The 20,522-nt window shown below is 39.9% G+C and overlaps 1 protein-coding gene across 1 annotated transcript in view; it reads left to right on the forward strand.

Annotated features, from left to right (window-relative positions):
• RMND1 (required for meiotic nuclear division 1 homolog) overlaps positions 1-20,522 on the forward strand; it is a 39,378-nt gene that overhangs the window by 9,365 nt on the left and 9,491 nt on the right. The window contains exons 3-10 of the mRNA XM_082855478.1: positions 2,904-3,012; positions 5,845-5,920; positions 9,725-9,764; positions 12,347-12,447; positions 14,192-14,298; positions 15,234-15,298; positions 15,855-15,931; positions 18,894-19,014. Of these exons, the coding sequence (XP_082711604.1) occupies positions 2,904-3,012; positions 5,845-5,920; positions 9,725-9,764; positions 12,347-12,447; positions 14,192-14,298; positions 15,234-15,298; positions 15,855-15,931; positions 18,894-19,014 (696 nt within the window). The remainder of the gene's footprint in view (positions 1-2,903; positions 3,013-5,844; positions 5,921-9,724; positions 9,765-12,346; positions 12,448-14,191; positions 14,299-15,233; positions 15,299-15,854; positions 15,932-18,893; positions 19,015-20,522) is intronic.

Here is a 20,522-nt window from a genome sequence, read left to right on the forward strand (position 1 = left end):
CAGTAGCTGTGGCATAGGGGCTCAGTAGTTGTGGCTTGCGGGCTCTAGAGCGCAGGCTCAGTAGTTGTGGCGCACGGGCTTAGTTGCTCCGTGGCATGTGGGATCTTCCCGGACAAGGGCTCGAACCCGTGTCCCCTGCATTGGCAGGTGGATTCTTAACCGCTGCGCCACCAGGGGAGCCCGACTTGTTCCATTTTTGAGAAGGTAAAATAGTGTAAGTTTTTTTAGCACAGATGGGCCTGATCAGTAAGAAAGATGATGGTGAAGCAGGCACGAGCCAGGGAGTGGGAGGGACTGCATCGGCTGGAGAATCACGCCCCGCCCCGCCCCCCGCTGACCCTGGTCAGTTACTGCTAGATCTTCCACTGGAGCGAAAGATGATGGAAATCTGGATTTTGTGTCAAATGGCCATTTATTGTTGATAGTTTGTTCAAATCTTGAAAACACTATGTGGGTCAGCTCTTGAGTTGGATAGTTGTCTGGGCTGCCAGTTTACGGCAATGATTCTAGAAATGGTCGGCAATGCCGTTTCTAGTACAGTTGGGAAAACCCTCCGCTGGACTAGCTGTCGACCTTCTCCTTATCTCCTGTCTTCTCCTTCGTGCCGCCTTCTCTTCCCACTCCAGCCTAAACTAAGCATGTCAGCTCTAGCAGCCCCAGAGTCACTCTGACATGCAACCTACTGCACTGGGATTTTGCTTAGCAAACTTGAGTAAGTTTGTCAGCTCTTGTAGGGTACAGCCTGCCTGCCATGGCCTTACCTGATGCTGCTTTCCAGGATTCCTTTCTTTCAGGCAGCTTAATCTCATACCCTGCCAGCTCTTTTTAACTCCACGGAGCCTTAAAAGAACAACTAGTGCTGGCACTTCTAAGCCTTAAGCACATAACTGATTCCTGTACTCCAGTAACCAGCTTTACTTTGACTGTATGGACCCATATGTTTTTGTAAATTAACGTGTTCTTACCTTCATAATGAATACGGGAATCAGCATATCAGATATCTGCAACAGGAGGGTCCTGCATCCGTTTAGCTCACATTCAGTGACAATTTCAGCTTGCTTGTCTGACTTTTAATTTTTCCTCTAATTGAATTAAAATCAATGAGACAATTGAATGTTTCGCTTATGAGTGGATATTTTACGGATTTTAGGTTTTTCAGGTCCTCCGTTTATTCCTCTGCTACTTTTTAAACCACACATTAGAACTGTGTAACAGATGGAAGAAAAAGCAAAGCAGAGTTAGGTCATCTCTTGAGAAAGAGCCAGGAGTTAGGTAACAAAAGTGGGAGGAAGGAAGAAATTTATGTACTACTTTTCTTGAATTTCATACTAGGAATGTAGCAGAAAGGGAAAGAATTTAGGAGCCAAGATGAGTAAATCCTAGGAATAAATTTTGATTTAGTGACTCTTATACCTCTTTTGATACATATGGGCCAAAGCACCATGTGTATCAAAGACAGTAGAATCACTAACGTTCTGATTAATAGACACTAAAATATAAAATTACGGACAAATGAAAATTCAGATGTAAATTACTTGATAAACTTTTTAGCCTCCCATATATTTTGATGGTTTAAACATATCTGCATGTGCCGTAATAATAACTGTTATCTAAAAAATGTTGAACATTTGTGCTAATCATGGTTCTGAGCAGTTGACATTCATCAGCTTGTTTAAACTTCACAACAACCCTATCAAGTAGGCATTATTGTTATTCTGATTTTTTTTTAATGAATCTAATTCTGTGCCTGAACTCTTAACACCTCTGCCGATAGCTTTTGAACTTTATTGACCGTATTCCATAGTGAGAAATTTATTTTACATTACAGTGTATATGTCGTGACCCGGTATACCTATATAGACATATATGTGACAGAAAATGTCATAAAATAAAATTTACCCTTACTATGAATTATGTACTCTAATATTTTCTGTTTTATTCTGTTTAGTTTATTATTTTTATTTATTTATTTTTTTTTTGCGGTACGCAGGCCTCTGACTGCTGTGGCCTCTCCCGTTGCGGAGCACAGGCTCCGGACGTGCAGGCTCAGCGGCTGTGGCTCACGGGCCCAGCTGCTCCGTGCACGTGGGATCCTCCCGGACCAGGGCAAGAACCCGCGCTCCCTGCATCAGCAGGCGGACTCCCAACCACTGCGCCACCAGGGAAGCCCCTAGTTTATTTTTTTTTTAAGCTGGTTTGGGCCGACTAAATTGGTATCAGGACTCACTAACGGCTTGTGACCTACAGTTTGACAAAAACACTGTGTGCTGTACCATATGCTTACCATATGTATACTGTATAGCTACACACAATATAAATGTATGCATGTACACACGGGTAAGACTCCTAGTGCAGAAATCCAAAGCACTCACCAAACCTGGACGCATTCTCAGATTCACAGAACTTTTAACCAGAGTACAATTAACTAGAGTAAAAATTTCTGTAATTCCTTAGTAGATTCAGAGTAATCTCTGCCTGTACAAGGCTAGTGGCAAATTATCAAATGACCTCAAATAATAATGCTGCTGTGAAAAAGAACCATGGAAACTCAAGGTTGGACAGACTTTAACTAGCATCTCATCCAGGCGCCGTGTATGGTGCCTAAATCCTCTCTATTTTTTGATCAGTCTGTGCTTGAAGCACAACCAGCAGGTGTGGCTCCCTGTTCTGATAGCCCATCCATCTCTTTGACTATTAGAGAAAGTTCTTGCATAGATTGAGCTGAAATCCGCCTCCTTGTAACTTCTTTCTCTGCATCCTTCTCACATCCTTTGTCTGAACCGTTGAAATGTTTGGAGAAAACTCTCGAGTGCCAGCTTTGCAGCACGCCATCCTCCCTGTAAAGAGACAACCATCACAGGCACCTCTTGGTAACCCATCTCATGCTCCTCTCTCTGGCACAGGACCTGATGCGCTGTACTGCGTTTGCAACCGCAGATGAATACCATCTTGGAAGTCTCTCTCAAGATCTGACCTCCCATGGATATGTTGAAGTAACAAGCTTGCCTAGAGGTACATCTTCTTGAACCTGGGGCCAAGTATGTTAAAATGTATTAGGAAATAATTTTCCTATGATAACTGTCTTAAATATGCATTTGTTTAGGTTTCATGTTCTCTTTTTTTAATAAATTTATTTTTATTTTTGGCTGTGTTGGGTCATCGTTGCTGCGTGCGGGCTTTCTCTAGTTGCGGCAAACGGGGGCTACTCTTCTTTGTGGCGCGTGGGCTTCTCATTGTGGTGGCTTCTCTTGTTGCGGAGCACAGGCTCTAGGCACGCGGGCTTCAGTAGTTGTGGCACGTGGGCTCAGTAGTTGTGGCTCACAGGCTCTAGAGCACAGGCTCAGTAGCTGTGATTCATGGACTTAGTTGCTCACGGCATGTGGGATCTTCCCGGACCAGGGCTCAAACCCGTGTCCCCTGCATTGGCAGGTGGGTTCTTAAACACTGAGCTACCAGGGAAGCCCCTCATTTTCTATTTGAAGGATTATATCATGAAAGTGGCGTTGAATCTCTTTATACAAATAACATACAAAGATAGGAAATTTAAAACATATTCACAGAGAACTTAGTTCGAAGATTAAAATCAATATGGTTTATTCAGCTGTAATTATAGGATCACTCTTACTTGGGATGATCAAAGGCCATGACACTTCATTTCTGTCACGTTAAAAAGTTATTTTAGTTTAAAAGAAGAACCGTAAAATTGATAGAACTGTTGGGGAGAGCCTTTAAAGAAAAATTTACCAGTACAGTCCAGCACTTTAAAACTAACAGAATTAGTTAAAAGATAAGCTCAATGAATATTTTAAAAGAGAATTAAACTGAGAGGATTTTAGGATAGTGTGAGGAAGGCTTCTTGAGAAATCACCTGCTTTATGTTAAAAAAAATGACTTGGAACACTTTGATGGAAGATTCATGAACTTACCTCAAAGTAGCAAAAAATAGTAGGTTGAAAACCTCTCTGCTCCAGAGAAAATTCTTAAAAGAGTCACCGACCCTGTAAGAAACAATCGAAATGTCATTGTGTTTTCTCAGCCTTGATGATCTGAACCAACTGTTTGTACTATTTGGTGGCAAAAAACAAACATAATTGACTTAGAAAAACAGAGCTATGTCCAGGGCCTCTAAGAAGGAAAATTGCCCTGCGGTATTCTTGGCTGATTCCAGAGGCTGTCGGCAGGATGCCCCTGTGCATCACACACCTGGGGGCTTCTCGTACTGTTCTCACTGGCCTGGATCTTTCCCACTTCATTTGTGGTGTTCTTGGCTATATGGGTGAGCCTTGCCCTCTATAGATGTAGAACTCAAGGAAGTGTGATTTCACCAAAGAAAAGGAGTTTAGGAGTTGGTCTTTTTCTGAATCCCCCATTCCCCAGCCTCTATTAGGAGCTCTGAAGCTTTGAGGATCCTAATTTTATGTTAAGAAATTATGTTGGTGGGAAAGAAAGATTCTTTTTGTGGCTGCACTTCTATTCAACAATTCTCTCCCCTAAAAGGACAGATTGTGGTAAAGAAATGAAAATAATTGGAAGTGAAACATCAAAATTAGAAAATGTTGAATTTCCAAATGATTCCGAGGTGCGGCTTTTCCAGTGTCTTTTTCTCCTGAGATCGTCCCTCCCACCTCCTGCTTTGCAGTAGCAGTTTAACGAACAGTCTGTGAAACAAATCTTAAATACAAACACACGCATAGAAAACTATGCTCTGAGGATAAAGCAACTTCTAATTTGTGGGAAAAGGATTAAATATTTCTGTTTTCTGAAAAGGGTTATTTTGTGTTTTGTTTTCTATTAAAATGTATTTAGTTTCAAAAAAATTATGTAACATTTTACATATTAATATTAGTATATTTATTGATAGACTAACATGTTATTTATAGTTTACATTATAGAATATTTATATACTTATAATAAATACTACTAAACTAATATACAAAGTAACTACTTACTGGTGAATATTTGTATATGTATGTATTTAATATTTAAAATGTTAAAACATTTAAATAGTTACAGATGACTGTCATGGTAGTTCTCATGATTAACTTTGAAATCAGATATGTTTTGAAATGGACTGTATCTTTGTTTCTGTATGTTTTCTATTTTCCACACTTTATACAATATAATTTAAAATTCAGTGGAAAGAGTAGTTTGAGAATATTAAAATTATATTATTAATAAAATGATATTTAAAGGAAGAGAATATATTAATGGCTCTTCAAATTTTATTTTAAATTACTTTTACAGAAAGAAGTTTAATTCTTTTTTCTTTTTTTTAATTGAACTATAGTTGATTTACAGTGTGTTAATTTCTGCTATACAACAAAGTGATTCAGTTATACATATACATTCCTTTATATAGATATTCTTTTTTATATTCTTTTCCAGATGGTTTATCACAGGATATTGGATATAGTTCCCTGTGCTATACAGTAGGACCTTGTTGTTTATCTGTTCTCTATATAATAGTTTGCATCTGCTAACCCCAAACTCCCAGTCCATCCCTCCCCCACCCCCCCCAAATTCTTGAACCTTAGTTGTACTGATACTAAGACTTTAATAATTATCAACTGGACTAGCGATTACTGAATCAAAATGGGCGTGAATGAGTTTTAAATAGCACTAATAATAGTGTCACAGGTTGAGTATTTTGTTCAAGTAATTTCTTATGGTCTTTTCATTTTCATATATTAAATACTTTCAGAAACCTTAGCAGAAAAATGGACAGTGTGTTGTAGAGCACTTCATGGTATCTGAAGCAATGATCACAAATACTTCGTTAAAAGTTTATAGGTGACTTAAATCTTGTGTCACCTTGTGACACAGCTTTTTGCTCATTTATCACAGATGCAGCAAATATTTTGGTGATAGGTATGGAAAATTCTGCAAAAGAAGGTGATCCTGGAACAATATTCTTCTTCAGGTAAGACAAGAAAGCAACTGCATTGGAAGATGGGCTGTGGCCAGGTATTGTGGTCCTTAAAGATGCAGGTGTACCTTCTCTCTTAACAGAAGATGTTTCAGAATTTATTTGTGATTTAAATTTATCCTTTGGTTCTTATTTGAATAGGAGAGTTTGTCACTTTTAGGCATCTGCTGGTAAATCCTCTTATGAAATAAAGAATTTTCCCCCCTAGGGAAAAGATTAGGGATTTTTTTATTCAGTTTGTTCTAAATTAACTTTAAGCGTTATGTCATCTTTGTATCCTATATGCAAGTTTTTCGCACCGCTCATAATTCATGACGGTAAAGGGTGCACTTAACACGTTATAAAAAGAGAGCATTGGGGGGCTTCCCTGGTGGCGCAGTGGTTGAGAGTCCGCCTGCCGATGCAGGGGACGCGGGTTCGTGCCCCGGTCCGGGAAGATCCCACATGCCGCGGAGCGGCTGGGCCCATGAGCCATAGCCGCTGGGCCTGCGCGTTCCGAGCCTGTGCTCCGCAATGGGAGAGGCCACAACAGTGAGAGGCCCGCGTACCGCAAAAAAAAAAGAGAGAGAGAGAGCATTGGACAAAGCTAAGGTCAGGAACCACTGGTGGAAATAATGGTGCCCTGCAGAACGCAGGGGTTTAGGGAACCGAGTGGACTCCCCCCAGCTTCCGGCCTTCCTGAGAGCAAGAGACTGAAGGAAGCTCAGGCTGAGGTCATTAACAGAGGCCCATGCGGGTAACTTGGTGTGTACTTGCCTTTATTGGTAAATGTGGGTTTTCATTTACTAAGAATATGTAAGCATCTTATTTCCCATTCATCTTCAGTGCCCCTCATCAGGTTCATGCTACCTGCCCTGCTGTCTTTCTTCCTTTTCCATCTTCTCCCTCTGAAGCTAAAGTTTTAGATCACCTTACCTCTCTGGAGACTTCAGACTGGGACCCTGATCCACATACATTTATTCCTTTTATTTAAAGGTTTTTTTTTTTTTAGGGTTGTTTTGATACCAGATACTCCAGAGTAGCTGAGTGGAAGTGGTAATGATAATAGAAACCATTTAAAATAATCTCATCCTCACAACACTTGAGGAAGATCTTTTATTCCCAAGGGTCAGAGGGATTAAGTGAATTACCCACAGTCAAAGGACTAATAAGCGGCAGAACAGAAATACATGGACCATCCGTAAGAATCTAGACTTTGATGACGTTTCTGTGGTCTTAGTTCTTACGGTTGATGATAACTGGAAGCTCTGTCTTTGTTCCTGTGGGTGCCTTACTTTCCTTGGACATAATCAAGAGTTCAGCATTTAGTGCCGGTAGAGAAACACCCCTTTTGACTTGAGTAAGGAATTTGGATTTCTGAGGTCCTCCAGATCAGCATCACCCAGTAGAAATACAACGCAAGGCACACATGCAAGCCGCGAATATAATAAGATATTTTCTTATAGCCGCATTTTTAATTTAAAAAAAGATGAATTGAATTTTGACCCACACTAATAATAACATCATATATTGCCTGAAATTAATTTTACTGGTATATTTTATTTAACCCAGCATATCTAAACTATTATCATTTCAGCATGTAATCAGTCAACAATTAGTGAGATTTACATTCTCCTTTTCATACTAAGTCTCTGAAACCCGGCGTATATTTTCCACTTATAGCAGCTCTCAGTTTGGACCAGGCCTGTTTCAGGTGCCCGGTAGTTACATGTGGCTTGAGCGCCATACTGCAGAGTTCCTGGGATCTCTCATCTGCCTTGAGGTGCTTCTCTGAACCAGCGCTCTGGCTGTGGCCTTAAACACCTCCCAAATCCATATCCTGAGACCCCACCCTGGCCTTTGGCCACACTCACTGCTTGGTCTCCCTGACTGTCTTCTCACCCCACCAGCAGTCTTTCTGTCTGTTTGTAGGCAGAGCAGTTTTTCAGTGGGTAATTCTGATCACTATACTGTCCTTAAAATTCTACGGAATGTGACCAAACGCCTTATCACAGCACGAAGTTCCTTCAGGGGTTGGCTCTTCCCCGCCTCTGACCTGAGTGCCCTCCCCTTCCCCTCATCCGCAGCCACTCAAACTACTGGCTCTTTATTCTGAGACGTTGCCTGCCCCCCTCGCACCTTTTCCTGGAGCCTGGGGTATTTCCTCGTTTTCTCATTTGACTCTGCTAGTCCTTTAGGAACTGTGTCCCTCCAGTGTACATCCACCTAGATTCTGCGTAACTCTGTTACAGCGTGGATCACACTATTGTAATTGGTGGTCCGTGGGTAAGTGTTCTCTGGATTGGGACTTCCCTGAGCAGAGGATCTAGACCATACTCATCTTTGCATCCCAGATGCTAAGCACAGACCCACACACATACTAAGCACATTGCTCAAGATGGTTTGAAGAATGGTAATGGGAACATCATATTTTTACCATTTATTGATGGATGGATGGATGGATGGATGGATGGATGGGTGGGTGGGTGGGTGGGTGGCTGCGTTGGGTCTTTGTTGCTGCGCACGGACTTTCTCTAGTTGCGGCGAGCAGGGGCTACTCTTGGTTGCGGTGTGTGGGCTTCTCACTGCGGTGGCTTCTCTTGTTGCGGAGCACGGGCTCTAGGCACGCAGGCTTCAGTAGTTGTGGCATGTGGGCTCTAGAGTGCAGGCTCAAAAGTTGTGGCACACGGGCTTAGTTGCTCTGCGGCATGTGGGATCTTCCCAGACTAGAACTTGAACCCATGTCCCTTGCATTGGCAGGCAGATTCTTAACCACTGCGCCACCAGGGAAGCCCCTACCTTTCTTTCATTTCTACCCTTCCTTCCTCTGGTGCAATGACCCAGAGCTGTAACTCCTTTTTCTTTTTTTTTTCCTTTTTTTTAATTTACTACCTAAAACAGCTCAACACATCAGACTTCAGAAATCAAAACAAGTTCCCTAACAGTTTTTAGACTTAAATTTTGTCAAAGGCAGACTTGGATTGTGAGGGCCTCCTGTGGCATTGTTGCAGGTCTACTCTGAGCACTGTAGGGATGGCTGGCATTATTTCATAGGTGCCTTTACCATCTGAAGCTTTAATTTATCTCAGTCTCTTTATTCCACAGATATTAAAAGCATGACCCTTTATTCTTTTCTGATAGCAGAATCTGCCTAATGAGAGCTAATGAGACAGGTCTCAAAAATTCCCTTATTCTGATATCTGTACACCAGAATTGAATCAGGGTACTTCTGTGGTGCGCAGTGGTTGGGAGTCCGCGTGCCAATGCAGGGGACACGGGTTCAAGCCCTGGTCCGGGAAGATCCCACACGCTGCAGAGCAGCTAAGCCTGTGTGCCACAACTACTGAGCCTGCGCTCTAGAGCCCATGCTCCACAACAAGAGAAGCCACCGCAATGAGAAGCCCGCACACCGCAACGATGAGTAGCCCCCGCTCACTGCAACTAGAGACAGCCCGCATGCAGCAACGAAGACCCAGCGCAGCCAAAAAGAAATTAATTAATTTAAAACAAAAAAGAATTGCATCGGGTATGAAAGAGTCTAGATACCTGAAGTTACATGGTTTTACAATAATAGTTATTTATTCTGCAAACCACAGGAGAAATCCATGAATTTTTGAGGGGTCAGGTTTTTTATCTGAAATTCAAAAAATAGCTTTTGTTTATCATATCCATCCAGGGACCATCATGTCAAATCAGTAATAAATCATATTTTTTTAAATTGGCCTTCTAGATGCATTCTAGAAGCTACCTAAGCATGGCTTTATGTGTGGCCCTAAAGAATGTATTCCACCTTTAACTTAGTTTATTCTTTTAAATCAGGGAAGGAGCTGCTGTCTTCTGGAATGTGAAAGACAAAACTGTAAGTATAAATAAAGCGTGAAAGTATTAAAATTTAGTTTTCTGAGAATAAATTGTTAATTGGCACTTAATAATCTGAGCAATTGGAAGGTAAATTAACAGACAATCCTCAGTTCATTTGCTCTGCATTATGTGGTGTTGATTCTAGCACTGTCATCTTCCAAAATTTTCTTTTTGGCTTAGAAGTTTCCTACATTTTCCATTCTCTGAGCACACAATAATTTGTGGCAAATCAGAACAATCCTAGCTACCCTGCAGACAGAAGGAAGTCTACTTCTCATGCGATAACCTACAAAATGAGTCATGTACGCACAGTTCACTGGAAGCTGGCTGCACTGAGTCTTATTTTAGATCAAGTTTTCTAGAACTTTTTAGCTCACTGGCAATAATTTCTTCAATATCCCAATCATGATTTGTTTAATACAACCTTTTCAGAGGCAGTTTGGTAACACACATCAAAGCTTTATATTTAACTCAGCAATTTTACATCTAGAAAGTTATCCAAAGGAAATAATCACAGTTATATATGATGAATGATGTATAGAAATGTTCATCAACACATTATTTACAATAGCAAAAATGAGGAATAACCAAAACACATAATAATAGCAAGTTTGTTAAATACATGCATAGTATGTATTTAGGATGTACATACTACAGCTCTTAAAAGTCACGTGGTAGGGCTTCCCTGGTGGCGCAGTGGTTGAGGGTCCGCCTGCCGATGCAGGGGACACGGGTTCGTGCCCCGGTCCGGGAGGATCCCACGTGCCGCGGAGCGGCTGGGCCCGTGAGCCATGGCCGCTGAGCCTGCGCGTCCGGAGCCTATGCTCCGCAACGGGAGAGGCCACAACAGTGAGAGGCCCGCGTACCGCAAAAAAAAAAAAAAAAAGTCACGTGGGAAGAAACCAATTCCCGAGGAATTGCCTGTGTATATGCTACAGTTCAATTAAAAGAGCAGGTTACAGAATGTAACCAATATAATACCAGAGCTGGTAAAAAAAAAACTATGCCTCATACAAACCCAGTTTTACTGAAAGGAGATACACACATAGGGGGCAGGGGGAGGGAGACTGGGGAGCAGTTTCCTGGAGAAAAGGAAATATAAATGAGCAATAAATGTAAGAAAAATGTACAAATTGGCTATTTGAATTTGCAAAGATGTAAAAGGCTGACAGTACCCAGTGTTTTTTAAGAATGCTCTCATTAAAAAAATAAATAAAAGAATGCTCTCATAGGCACAGATGTAGAGAACAAACATATGGACACCAAGGGGGGGAAGGAGGGACAGTGGGGTGAACTGGGAGATTGGGATTGACATATATACACTGATATGTATAAAATAGATAACTAATAAGAACCTGCTATATAAAAAAATAAATAATATTCAAAAAAAAGAATGCTCTCGTAAATCTTTGGATTCTAAAGCTGGAAAAACTGTTTTGGAGAGCATTTTAGAAACATTTATCAAAATTATAAGTGTGCATGTCTTTTGTTCCAACAAATCCTAAAGAAATATTCCCACAAGTCCTTGAAGATACACGCATAAGGCTGGCACATGTGACATCGTGATAGTAGAGAATAGGAAAAAAAACCCATGGATGGACATTTAAGACGGTTAAATCAATTATGTTTCCTCCATGAAGGAGAATCGCATTGAAAATATTCATATGTACAGTATCATCCCATTTATATAGAAAGCAAACTAAATGTACATACATATACACATAGGGAAAAGTCTGGAAGGGTATGCACCAAGTTTAATGGTGGTTACATTAGAGGATTAGAAATTCAGGAGACTGACTATACTGCTGAACTGAATGAATAAGCATTTTCAGAACTCTAATGGAAAACTGATGAATTCATAAAAGTGTTAACAAAAGATCAAGATGAAAAAGAAAATTAATTACATGGGACCGAGTGAACTGATGAGGATGATTATAATTTTTGTGACTTTCTGTTGAATTAAAAAATAAATCCCACAAGGACTCAGAGGCAAAAAATACACAAATCAATTTTCACTGCAAAGTAAAGGAGCTGTTGCAGTGGAGGATTCCTGGACTGAATGTCAATATTATGACACAGTGTGAGTGTGTTTCGTGTTTGGTAATTGCCATCATTGTTGCTTTTGTTGTGGTCATCCAGTTACAATGCTTGGTGTCAGTTTATCTCTTGCAAAAATAAAATACAGTATGTGTGTGTGAAAAAAAAAATTCAGGAGAACAGAGAGAGAATCACTTTCTATACCTCTGTGTTTAAATTTTTACAAGTGTGTTACTTAAACTTTTTGTTTTGAAGATTTAAAGAATACAAACCATAATGTTATTAGGGGTTTTCTTTGGGTCGTGGGATAATGGGAGGTTTTGTTTTCCTCCTTAAGCTTGTCTGTGTTTTCCAAATGTAAAAGCAAGTGAATATATCGTTCCAATTAGTATCACCATGAATTTGCTTTCTCCTTAAAACCTAAAGAACAGAAGAAATGGTATCAAATGTAATTTAAAAAATGTTATAAGCATTAACTCCATAACATTATTCTGTACTGAGGGAGTCGGTTATAATTTCAGGTTGATCTTGCTTTTCTTCTAGATGAAGCATGTGATGCAAGTTCTTGAAAAACATGAAATTCACCCCTATGAAATTGCATTGGTGCACTGGGAGAATGAAGAGCTTAACTACTCAAAAACAGAGTAAGCAACTGTTTATCAAGTTTATGAAAAGGGTGCTTAGAATAACTAGGTACAGCAGTAGAGAAGATAAATTATTAATTTGGAGACTAATTTTAAGAAAAAAGTTATTGGTACAAATACAAAGCTGAAACAATTAATAAATATTAGTGGATAGATATTATTTTTATAGCTTCTCAGGCTACCCATAAATTAAAACAAGTAGATAGTATAACCCCAAAATAGTAAGTTTCCTAAGTGGCCAAAATCAGTAATACGGTGTGCCTTCGTTAGAATGAACCTGTTCAGTTATTCTAGTAAAGTCTTCTCTGAAGTAAATCCTTTTTGCTTTTTTCCCATTGACTTTGAGTGTAAAAAGTATAAAGTATAATGACAGGGTGCTCTAAGAGAACCACTTGTGGAAATGGGGGTACCACTGCTGTACCACTCTCAGGTCAAATGTATGGGTAGGCAACGTACTGGCCAATTTCCATGTCACAGCAAGGGCGCAAAAATGAGGAGGGATGTTAGGGCGGAGAGAGAAGGCAGAATGAACAGGATTAAAAGGTCTTTTCTCTCAGGGAGGTACTGGTCTAGTGGAATGTGAGAAGGAAAAAAAGTCTTTGTATTGAGAAAGGAAGCGACACAAGCAGAGCTTTAGGGAAATTTGGAAGAGACACCAGCTATAGAAAGACTAATTGGGATAAGAGCTGAGTGATAATAGCCCGCGATGAGCTTTCCTGTATCGTCTTCTCGTCCACCAACCTTTGTGCATGTCTTCTGGTCTCACGTCTCTCGTGAAGGTTTAGCCTCTACTTTTCCTATTTGCTTGTGATACTTACACTCCCAGATTCCCTCCTTTCCCCCTCCTCCCCAGTCGCTCCAGAGTTCTCTACATAGACATCTTGGTTTGTCACAGCTGCCTCATCTCCCTCCCCATCCTCACCATGTCCATGTGATTTCAGATTATACTGTGTATAGTTACATAGTTTTATATTCAGCATTTTTTCACTTAGCAAATTATTGTAGTCATTTTCCCTTTTCTACTAAATATCCTTTCAAAACATGCTTGTTCATTTTTGTTGTGTGAATTCCTATAAATGAACCGTTCTTCTGTTGAACTTTTAGTTTCTTTCCTGATTTCCTACTATTCAACATTTGACCATAGAAAGTTTTTTTTAATGTATATCTCTATTCATTTGTCTTTTTTCTTTAATAAATTTATTTATTTATTCATTTATTTGTTTACTTACTTATGGCTGCATTGGGCCTTCGTTGCTGTGCGCAGGCTTTCTCTAGTGCGGTGAGCGGGGGCTACTCTTTGTTGCAGTTCACGGGCTTCTCATTGCGGTGGCTTCTCTTGTTGCAGAGCACGGGATCTAGGTGCATGGGCTTCAGTAGTTGTGGCATGCAGGCTCATTAGTTGTGGCACACGGGCTTAGTTGCTCCGCGGCATGTGGGATCTTCCTGGAGCAGGGCTCGAATCCATGTCCCCTGCATTGGCAGGCGGATTCTTAACCACTGTTCCACCAGGGAAGTCCCCATAGAAAGCTTGTTGTACCCAAATCTTTCCTTGCATCTTTGATTATTTCCTTAGGATAAATTCCTAGAAGTGGAATTACTTGGATCATAGGGTATAAGAACATTTGTAAGACTCTTGATACGGATTGCCAAAATGACCTCTAGAAAGATTATAAAGATTATTTTTCAAAAGAAAAAAGGTACTTTTTGCGATTTAGAAACTACTTTTTTTTTTTTCTTTTCTCAGGGGACAGTCAAAACTTCACAGAGGGGAAATCAGGTTAAATTCAGAGCTAGATTTAGATGACGCCATTCTAGAGAAATTTGCTTTCTCAAATGCTCTTTGCCTTTCAGGTAAGTTACTGCTACTTATCAGAGACGGTATCACATAGTTTTCATTTCATCGAGGGAAGCTGAAATATTTAGTAGAGACTTCGACATGTTTTCGCAGAGCACTCAGCAAAGCCTTATAATTCCTTTTCCTTTTTTTTCCCTCCAAGAGAAAAATATATGTAGTATAGAGTATAATATATAGTATCTGTGCTATAGTTATTCATTCCTTATTAGTGGTATTGATAAAGCTTACCTCTCCAAAAATATTTTTTTATGTTGTTGCTGTTATTATTATTATCACTACCTTTGTTTTCCCCTCTCCTTCTCTCTGAGATTGTCAGTCTTACATTGTCTCTAATCCAGGCAGAGAAAGCACAGCCTTCTGTGATTGGGCACAGACCTCTATGTAGAAAAATACACTCTGGTTTTTCACAGGAATGGGACAGAGAGTCACAGTGGCTCTCAGTTTTTTTGGCGAGATCCACGCACCTGAATAGAACTGTAGAAGAAATGTTCCTGCCACCAGTCTGCACTAGGCTGCTGCTGTGGTGGACTGCACATACCACCCAGGAGGCTTCGGGACTTCTGAGCTGTACCCACAGCCCAGAGGAGTGGAGGGAAGGTCAGGAAGGCCTGATTTCTGCCCCTCTACAGAGCCACCCTTCGTTCCTCTCAGGTTCTGAGATGCAGTAGGAGAAAATCAGGGATTCTACCCAGTGTCGTTTTGGTCTGCGAGCAGGGCTTGGAAATCCACTCAACTTTCTTCTGTCTCTTTCTACCTAGTGCCATCTTTTGTAATAATAAGTAACGACTCTTAAATTTCAGTCTCAAATTTTTTGGACATCTGCTTCTTAAACTATTGTTGAAAGGGCAGTGAAGGTACTGTGCAGTTTTACATTTTGTAGAAACAGGAATATGATGATAAATGTTCTGTTGTTAATTTTTTTTTCCCCCAGTGAAACTGGCTATCTGGGAAGCAGCACTGGATAAATTTGTTGAATCTATTCAGTCGATTCCAGAGGTAATTATACCAATTTTATGCTTGTTTTCAAGGATTGAGTTCTATTGGGGAAAAATACAAATTTCCCACTATAATGATGAATTTAGAAGTACAATAAAGTAATAATAAACATTAAGAAAGCTGCACTGAATTTAAGCAGGAAAAAAAAAACCCGGTTACGTATAAAATGATAAAATAAGAAACCTTTTAAAAATTCAAATTACTTTTCTCTAATGGTATAGTATTTTTAATGTAACTGAATTGAAGGGAAATAAAATGAAATGTTTCCTCTCTAAGGAAGGAAATTATGACCACTTTTCTCGATTAAAAAGTGTCTTGACAAATTACGAGGAAAACAGTGGCATGAAGAATGCATCTAAAATTATATCAGAACTTCAGAATACATTAAAAAGCATGCTTACTGTAATTAACTTTGTTTTTACTGTGAAAGAATAATTATACTAGGGAAAAGAGCCCCTGGTTTTTCATTAAGCGATTAGGAATGTACATCATAGAAAAATGCTAGTGAGGAGGGAAACCTGTGTATGTATGTATCTATTTTCCCCCTCCCAAATAGGCTTTAAAAGCTGGGAAGAAAGTGAAACTATCTCATGAAGAAGTTATGCAGAAAATGGGTGAACTCTTTGCCTTAAGGTAAAATTTTCTCTGTAAATGAAATATTTCATATATTTAATAATCTCCAGGAAATCCCCCTGTAGCTCTACAGTAAAGAGCGAACATTTATATCTTTATGGGAATTGCAGCTGTTTTTATTTCATTCACTATAAGCATGGAGAACTCTTACCCATTAGAAGCAGTTGGGCTGTATTAGGACTGTACTGGAAGAAACTGTGCATGTGCAAGAGAGACCATAATTACTCTACGTTAAACCTACGTCAGCGAGCGTAGTAGGTGTTATTCAAAGGTGGAAAGATGCATTCTAGAAGTTGGACAAGGGTAATTCTCAGTAAAAGTATATCACTGCATCATAATGCTGAATAGATCTAATTGCTACGGAAAAGTGATGTACCATATTTCATTGACTCTAGGACACCATACGATGCCACAAGAAAGTGAGAATGCTGCCCACTAACATATGAGACAATGCTTTTTCATCACAGAAGTTTAATCTTGCACTACGGAAATAGCTCTCGGTCTTATTTGGATGTAGATTGATCACATTTCCTCTTGGGCATACATAAAAAGGAAAGAATAAGAGAAATAAGTCATCTAAGGCAATGACAACTAAGTCTCAACTGCCACCTGTAAGACATCATCAATTTTAAAGATGCCTCCCATTTTCAGAGATGTTAAAATGGGAAGAAGAGTGTCTTAGAATTGATGAAATATAATAGTACATCGTTCAAAATTAAGTTAGAAGGCCTTCAGTTTATTTCATTCTTGTAGTTTTCCCAAGATTTTTGGAATGAAACACCCTGAATCTTGGTGTTATTCTCACTAGGCAGGATTCTCAGTGTTTCGGCCCTTGTCGTGTGTGGGGTGAGTTAGTGGAGTTCCTTGTCAATAGTTTACCTAAGAGTTGCTTTTCCACATTCTCCTTAGTTACTTGCCCTGGAGAGAAGTGGTCCAGTGTTGCGTCATCTAGGCCCTTCTCAAAGCTCAGGGACCCTAACTCAGGGCACCAACAAAAATAAAAAGCCCTGCATGAGAGCGTCCCACAGCACATCTAAAGCCTTGAGCTCGCTAAGCAATGGGGGAGACAGACTCCTCTCCCCTCTTCTCTTGGTCGTGCGAGCAGAACTTGATATAGCGAATTATAATACTAGGACTCAGAAATTAGGACTTGATATACTTAGGTATGTGAATAGTTTCGTAGAGTCTTACTGTTGTTATCCTAAGTTTTCGTCTCTTTACAATAAGAGTGCTTATGTGTTATTCAAAGGAATGTGGCGAATCTATGACGAGAAATAGAAGTAGAAATGTGGCAGTCACAGCTTATACGTGGTATGATCCTACCTGTAAGCAAACAACATAAATATTCATCTCTATCTTCATACGTATACATACTACCAGACACGTAGGTGTGTGTGCACACGCACACACACACGTGCACATGTGTGCATGGAAGCAGATCTGGAAGGACACAGGAGAGTATTGGCAGGGCCGAAAGGATTTGATTGGTCAGGGTAACGGGCCTACCAGTGTTTTCTGAGTTCTTCTCTAGGGTTTTTCTTTTTTATAGTGAACAGCTATTTATGTGTTACTTCTATAACATAAATTTTTGTTTAAAAGCACACTCAGGCCTCATATGTAAAAGAGGTAGAAATAGAGTGTGTGTGTTTGTGTGTGTGTGTGTGAAACTAGCAGCAGCTACCCACAGGGAGTGGGAGAAAGGGAAAAATGGGGATAAGAATAAGAGTAAGATTGGTCAATTTTTACCTTTTTCTGTCTTTTTTATTTTTGAGCCATCTGATTACCTATCCACACACACACACAAATATATGTGCATGTATATTGTAACAGATTTTAATGAAAAAAGAAGCTTAGAAATTTTTTTTTTAATAAGTTTATTTATTTTGGCTGCGTTGGGTCTTCGTTGCTGTACACGGGCTTTCTCTAGTTGCAGCAAGCGGGCACTACTCTTTGTTGCGGTGCGCAGTCTTCTTATTGCAGTGGCTTCTGTTGTTGCGGAGGATGAGCTCTAGGCACGCAGGCTCAGTAGTTGTGGCTCACAGGCTCAGTAGTTGTGGCGCACAGACTCAGTTGCTCCGCGGCATGTAGGATCTTCCCAGACCAGGGCTCAAACCCGTGTCCCCTGCATTGGCAGGTGGATTCTTAACCACTGCACCACCAGGGAAGTCCCTAGAAATTTTTTTAATTGGGTTTTTTTCTCTCTACTTCATAAATGTTAATATAAAGATTGAATTAATTTGGTTGCACATTTTGAAAATTTTTTGTTTACATGTTTCTCAGAAATATTACAAGAATCAGCATTAAAAACTACTTTTGGGCTTCCCTGGTAGTGCAGTGGTTGAGAGTCCGCCTGCCGATGCAGGGGACACGGGTTCCCCAGTCCGGGAAGATCCCACATGCCGCAGAGCGGCTGGGCCTGTGATCCATGGCTGCTGAGCCTGCACGTCCGGAACCTGTGCTCCGCAACGGGAGAGGCCACAACAGTGAAAGGCCCGCGTACCCCAAAAAAAAAAAAAAAAATTAAAAAAACTACTTTTATAAAGCACCATGTAAATAAGAAATAAACTTACTTACAAAACAGAAGTAGACTCACAGACATAGAAAACAAATTTGTGGTTACCAAAGGGGATGGGGGCAGATAAATTAGGAGTTTGGGATTAATATAGCCACACTGCTATATATGAAATAGGTAAACAACAGGGACCTACTGTATAGCATAGGGAACCGTACTCAATATCTTGTAGTAACCTATAATGGAAAAGAATCTAAAAAAGAATATATATATATGTGTAACTGAATCAGTTTGCCATACACTTGAAATTAACACAACATTGTAAATTAACCATACTTCAGTCAATCAATAAATCAATCAATAAATATCTTCTTCAAAAAAGAAATAAAATAGACCATGCTTTTTAATTCAAGATAAAAATTAAAAGTTAATGATTTTCCTTTTTTTAAGACACCATATAAACTTGAGTTCAGACTTCTTGATCACTCCTGATTTCTACTGGGACAGAGAAAATCTGGAAGAACTTTATGATAAAACTTGTCGGTTCCTCAGCATTACTCGTAGAGTTAAGGTATGTATTTTGCACTTCTACTGAGAGTGACACAATGTCACCTATAAGTTGTATGACTGTGTGAAGAGACGTTTTTAATTAAGTAAATGTGTTTAACTGCTTTTGGAGAAATGTCCTGTTTGACTTCTACTCAGATATCTAGATCTCCCGTTCTAGTTTTCCTGTGTACAGACAGTTTTCAGCTTTCACGTCAAAGGATATTCTGATATTTGCTCTACAGACTAGATAAGGTTGGTGAGAGTTTGGAGGCCTGGTGGTCTGTTAGGAAGTTTCTCATCAAGTTTCAAGCAAGAGTTCATGGGGTCCAGAACTTTACTGGTGACAGCGAGAACAGAAATGAATTTTTAAAAGAATCCTTTAAGACAAATGAACTGGTTGGTACTGGGAGGCCAGGGAGAAGGAAGAATAAGGATGACTGACGTTTGTTGTGGGTGACAGGTAGAAAGATGGCAAAACGTAGAGAGGTTGGGGGGAGGGGAGGAGCCACATTTAGGATGTGTTGAGAGTAGAGTAGCAAGAAGACATCCAGTTAGAACTGTCTGAAAGCATTGAGAAGCGTGGAAGAAAAGTTGAGGAGGGAGGAAGCTGATGGAATGATGGAAGTGCGTGGAGGGCGTCATGGTGGAGGTAAACCACACGGGAAAGAGAGAAGAAGACAAGATGGACAGTAGTACCATGTGTGTGCATAGTTCTGTCACATTTAATCACACGTGTAGATCCAGGTAACCACCCGATCTGGATACAGAACTGTTCTATCACCACAGAGATCTCCCTTGTGCTTGTCCCTTTATAGTCACACCCTTCCCTCCCCGACCATCCCTAACCGCTGGTAATAAGTAATCTACTCTCCAGCTCTATAATTTGGTCATTTGGGGAATGTTATATAAATAGAATCATACAGGGTGTGACTTTAAAATGGGCTGTTTTCAATGAGTATAATACCCTTGAGATCCATCCAAGCCATTGCCTGTATCAATCCCTGCCTTCCTGTGAGTTACTTAGCCATTTGGGGGGATTCCATTTTGATTTCTCTGTATTGTTTTTGAGTGTATCTCTTTGCATAGATACTTAGTGGTTGCTCTAAGTGTCACATTATACATACCTAGCTTATCACAATCCACTGGTCAGCATTTGGCCAGATTAAATCAAGCGTGGAAACCTTACTGCTCTTTACATCCCTTTACTCCCACTTTGAGAACTTCATCAGTGTTACAATTTTTGCTGCAAACATCAAACATAATTTAGAAAACTCACGAGGAGACGGAAATCCTATTGTATCTACCCCCATTTTTACTCTTTCTGTTCTTTTTTTTCAATGATGTTGCAAGATTTCTTCTTTTATTGTTTCTTTTCTGTTTTAAGAACATTCTGTAGCCATTCTTTCAGGGTAAGTTTGCAAAAGCATAGTCTCTTAGTTTTTCTTCATCTGAAAACGTCTAGATTTCCCCTTTATTCCTGAAGGAGTTTTTCACTAGGTAGAGGATTCCAAGTTGATAGTTCATTTCTTT

Source organism: Leucopleurus acutus (assembly GCF_964270905.1).
Source record: "Leucopleurus acutus genome assembly, chromosome: 15".
Taxonomy (NCBI): Eukaryota; Metazoa; Chordata; class Mammalia; order Artiodactyla; family Delphinidae; genus Leucopleurus; species Leucopleurus acutus.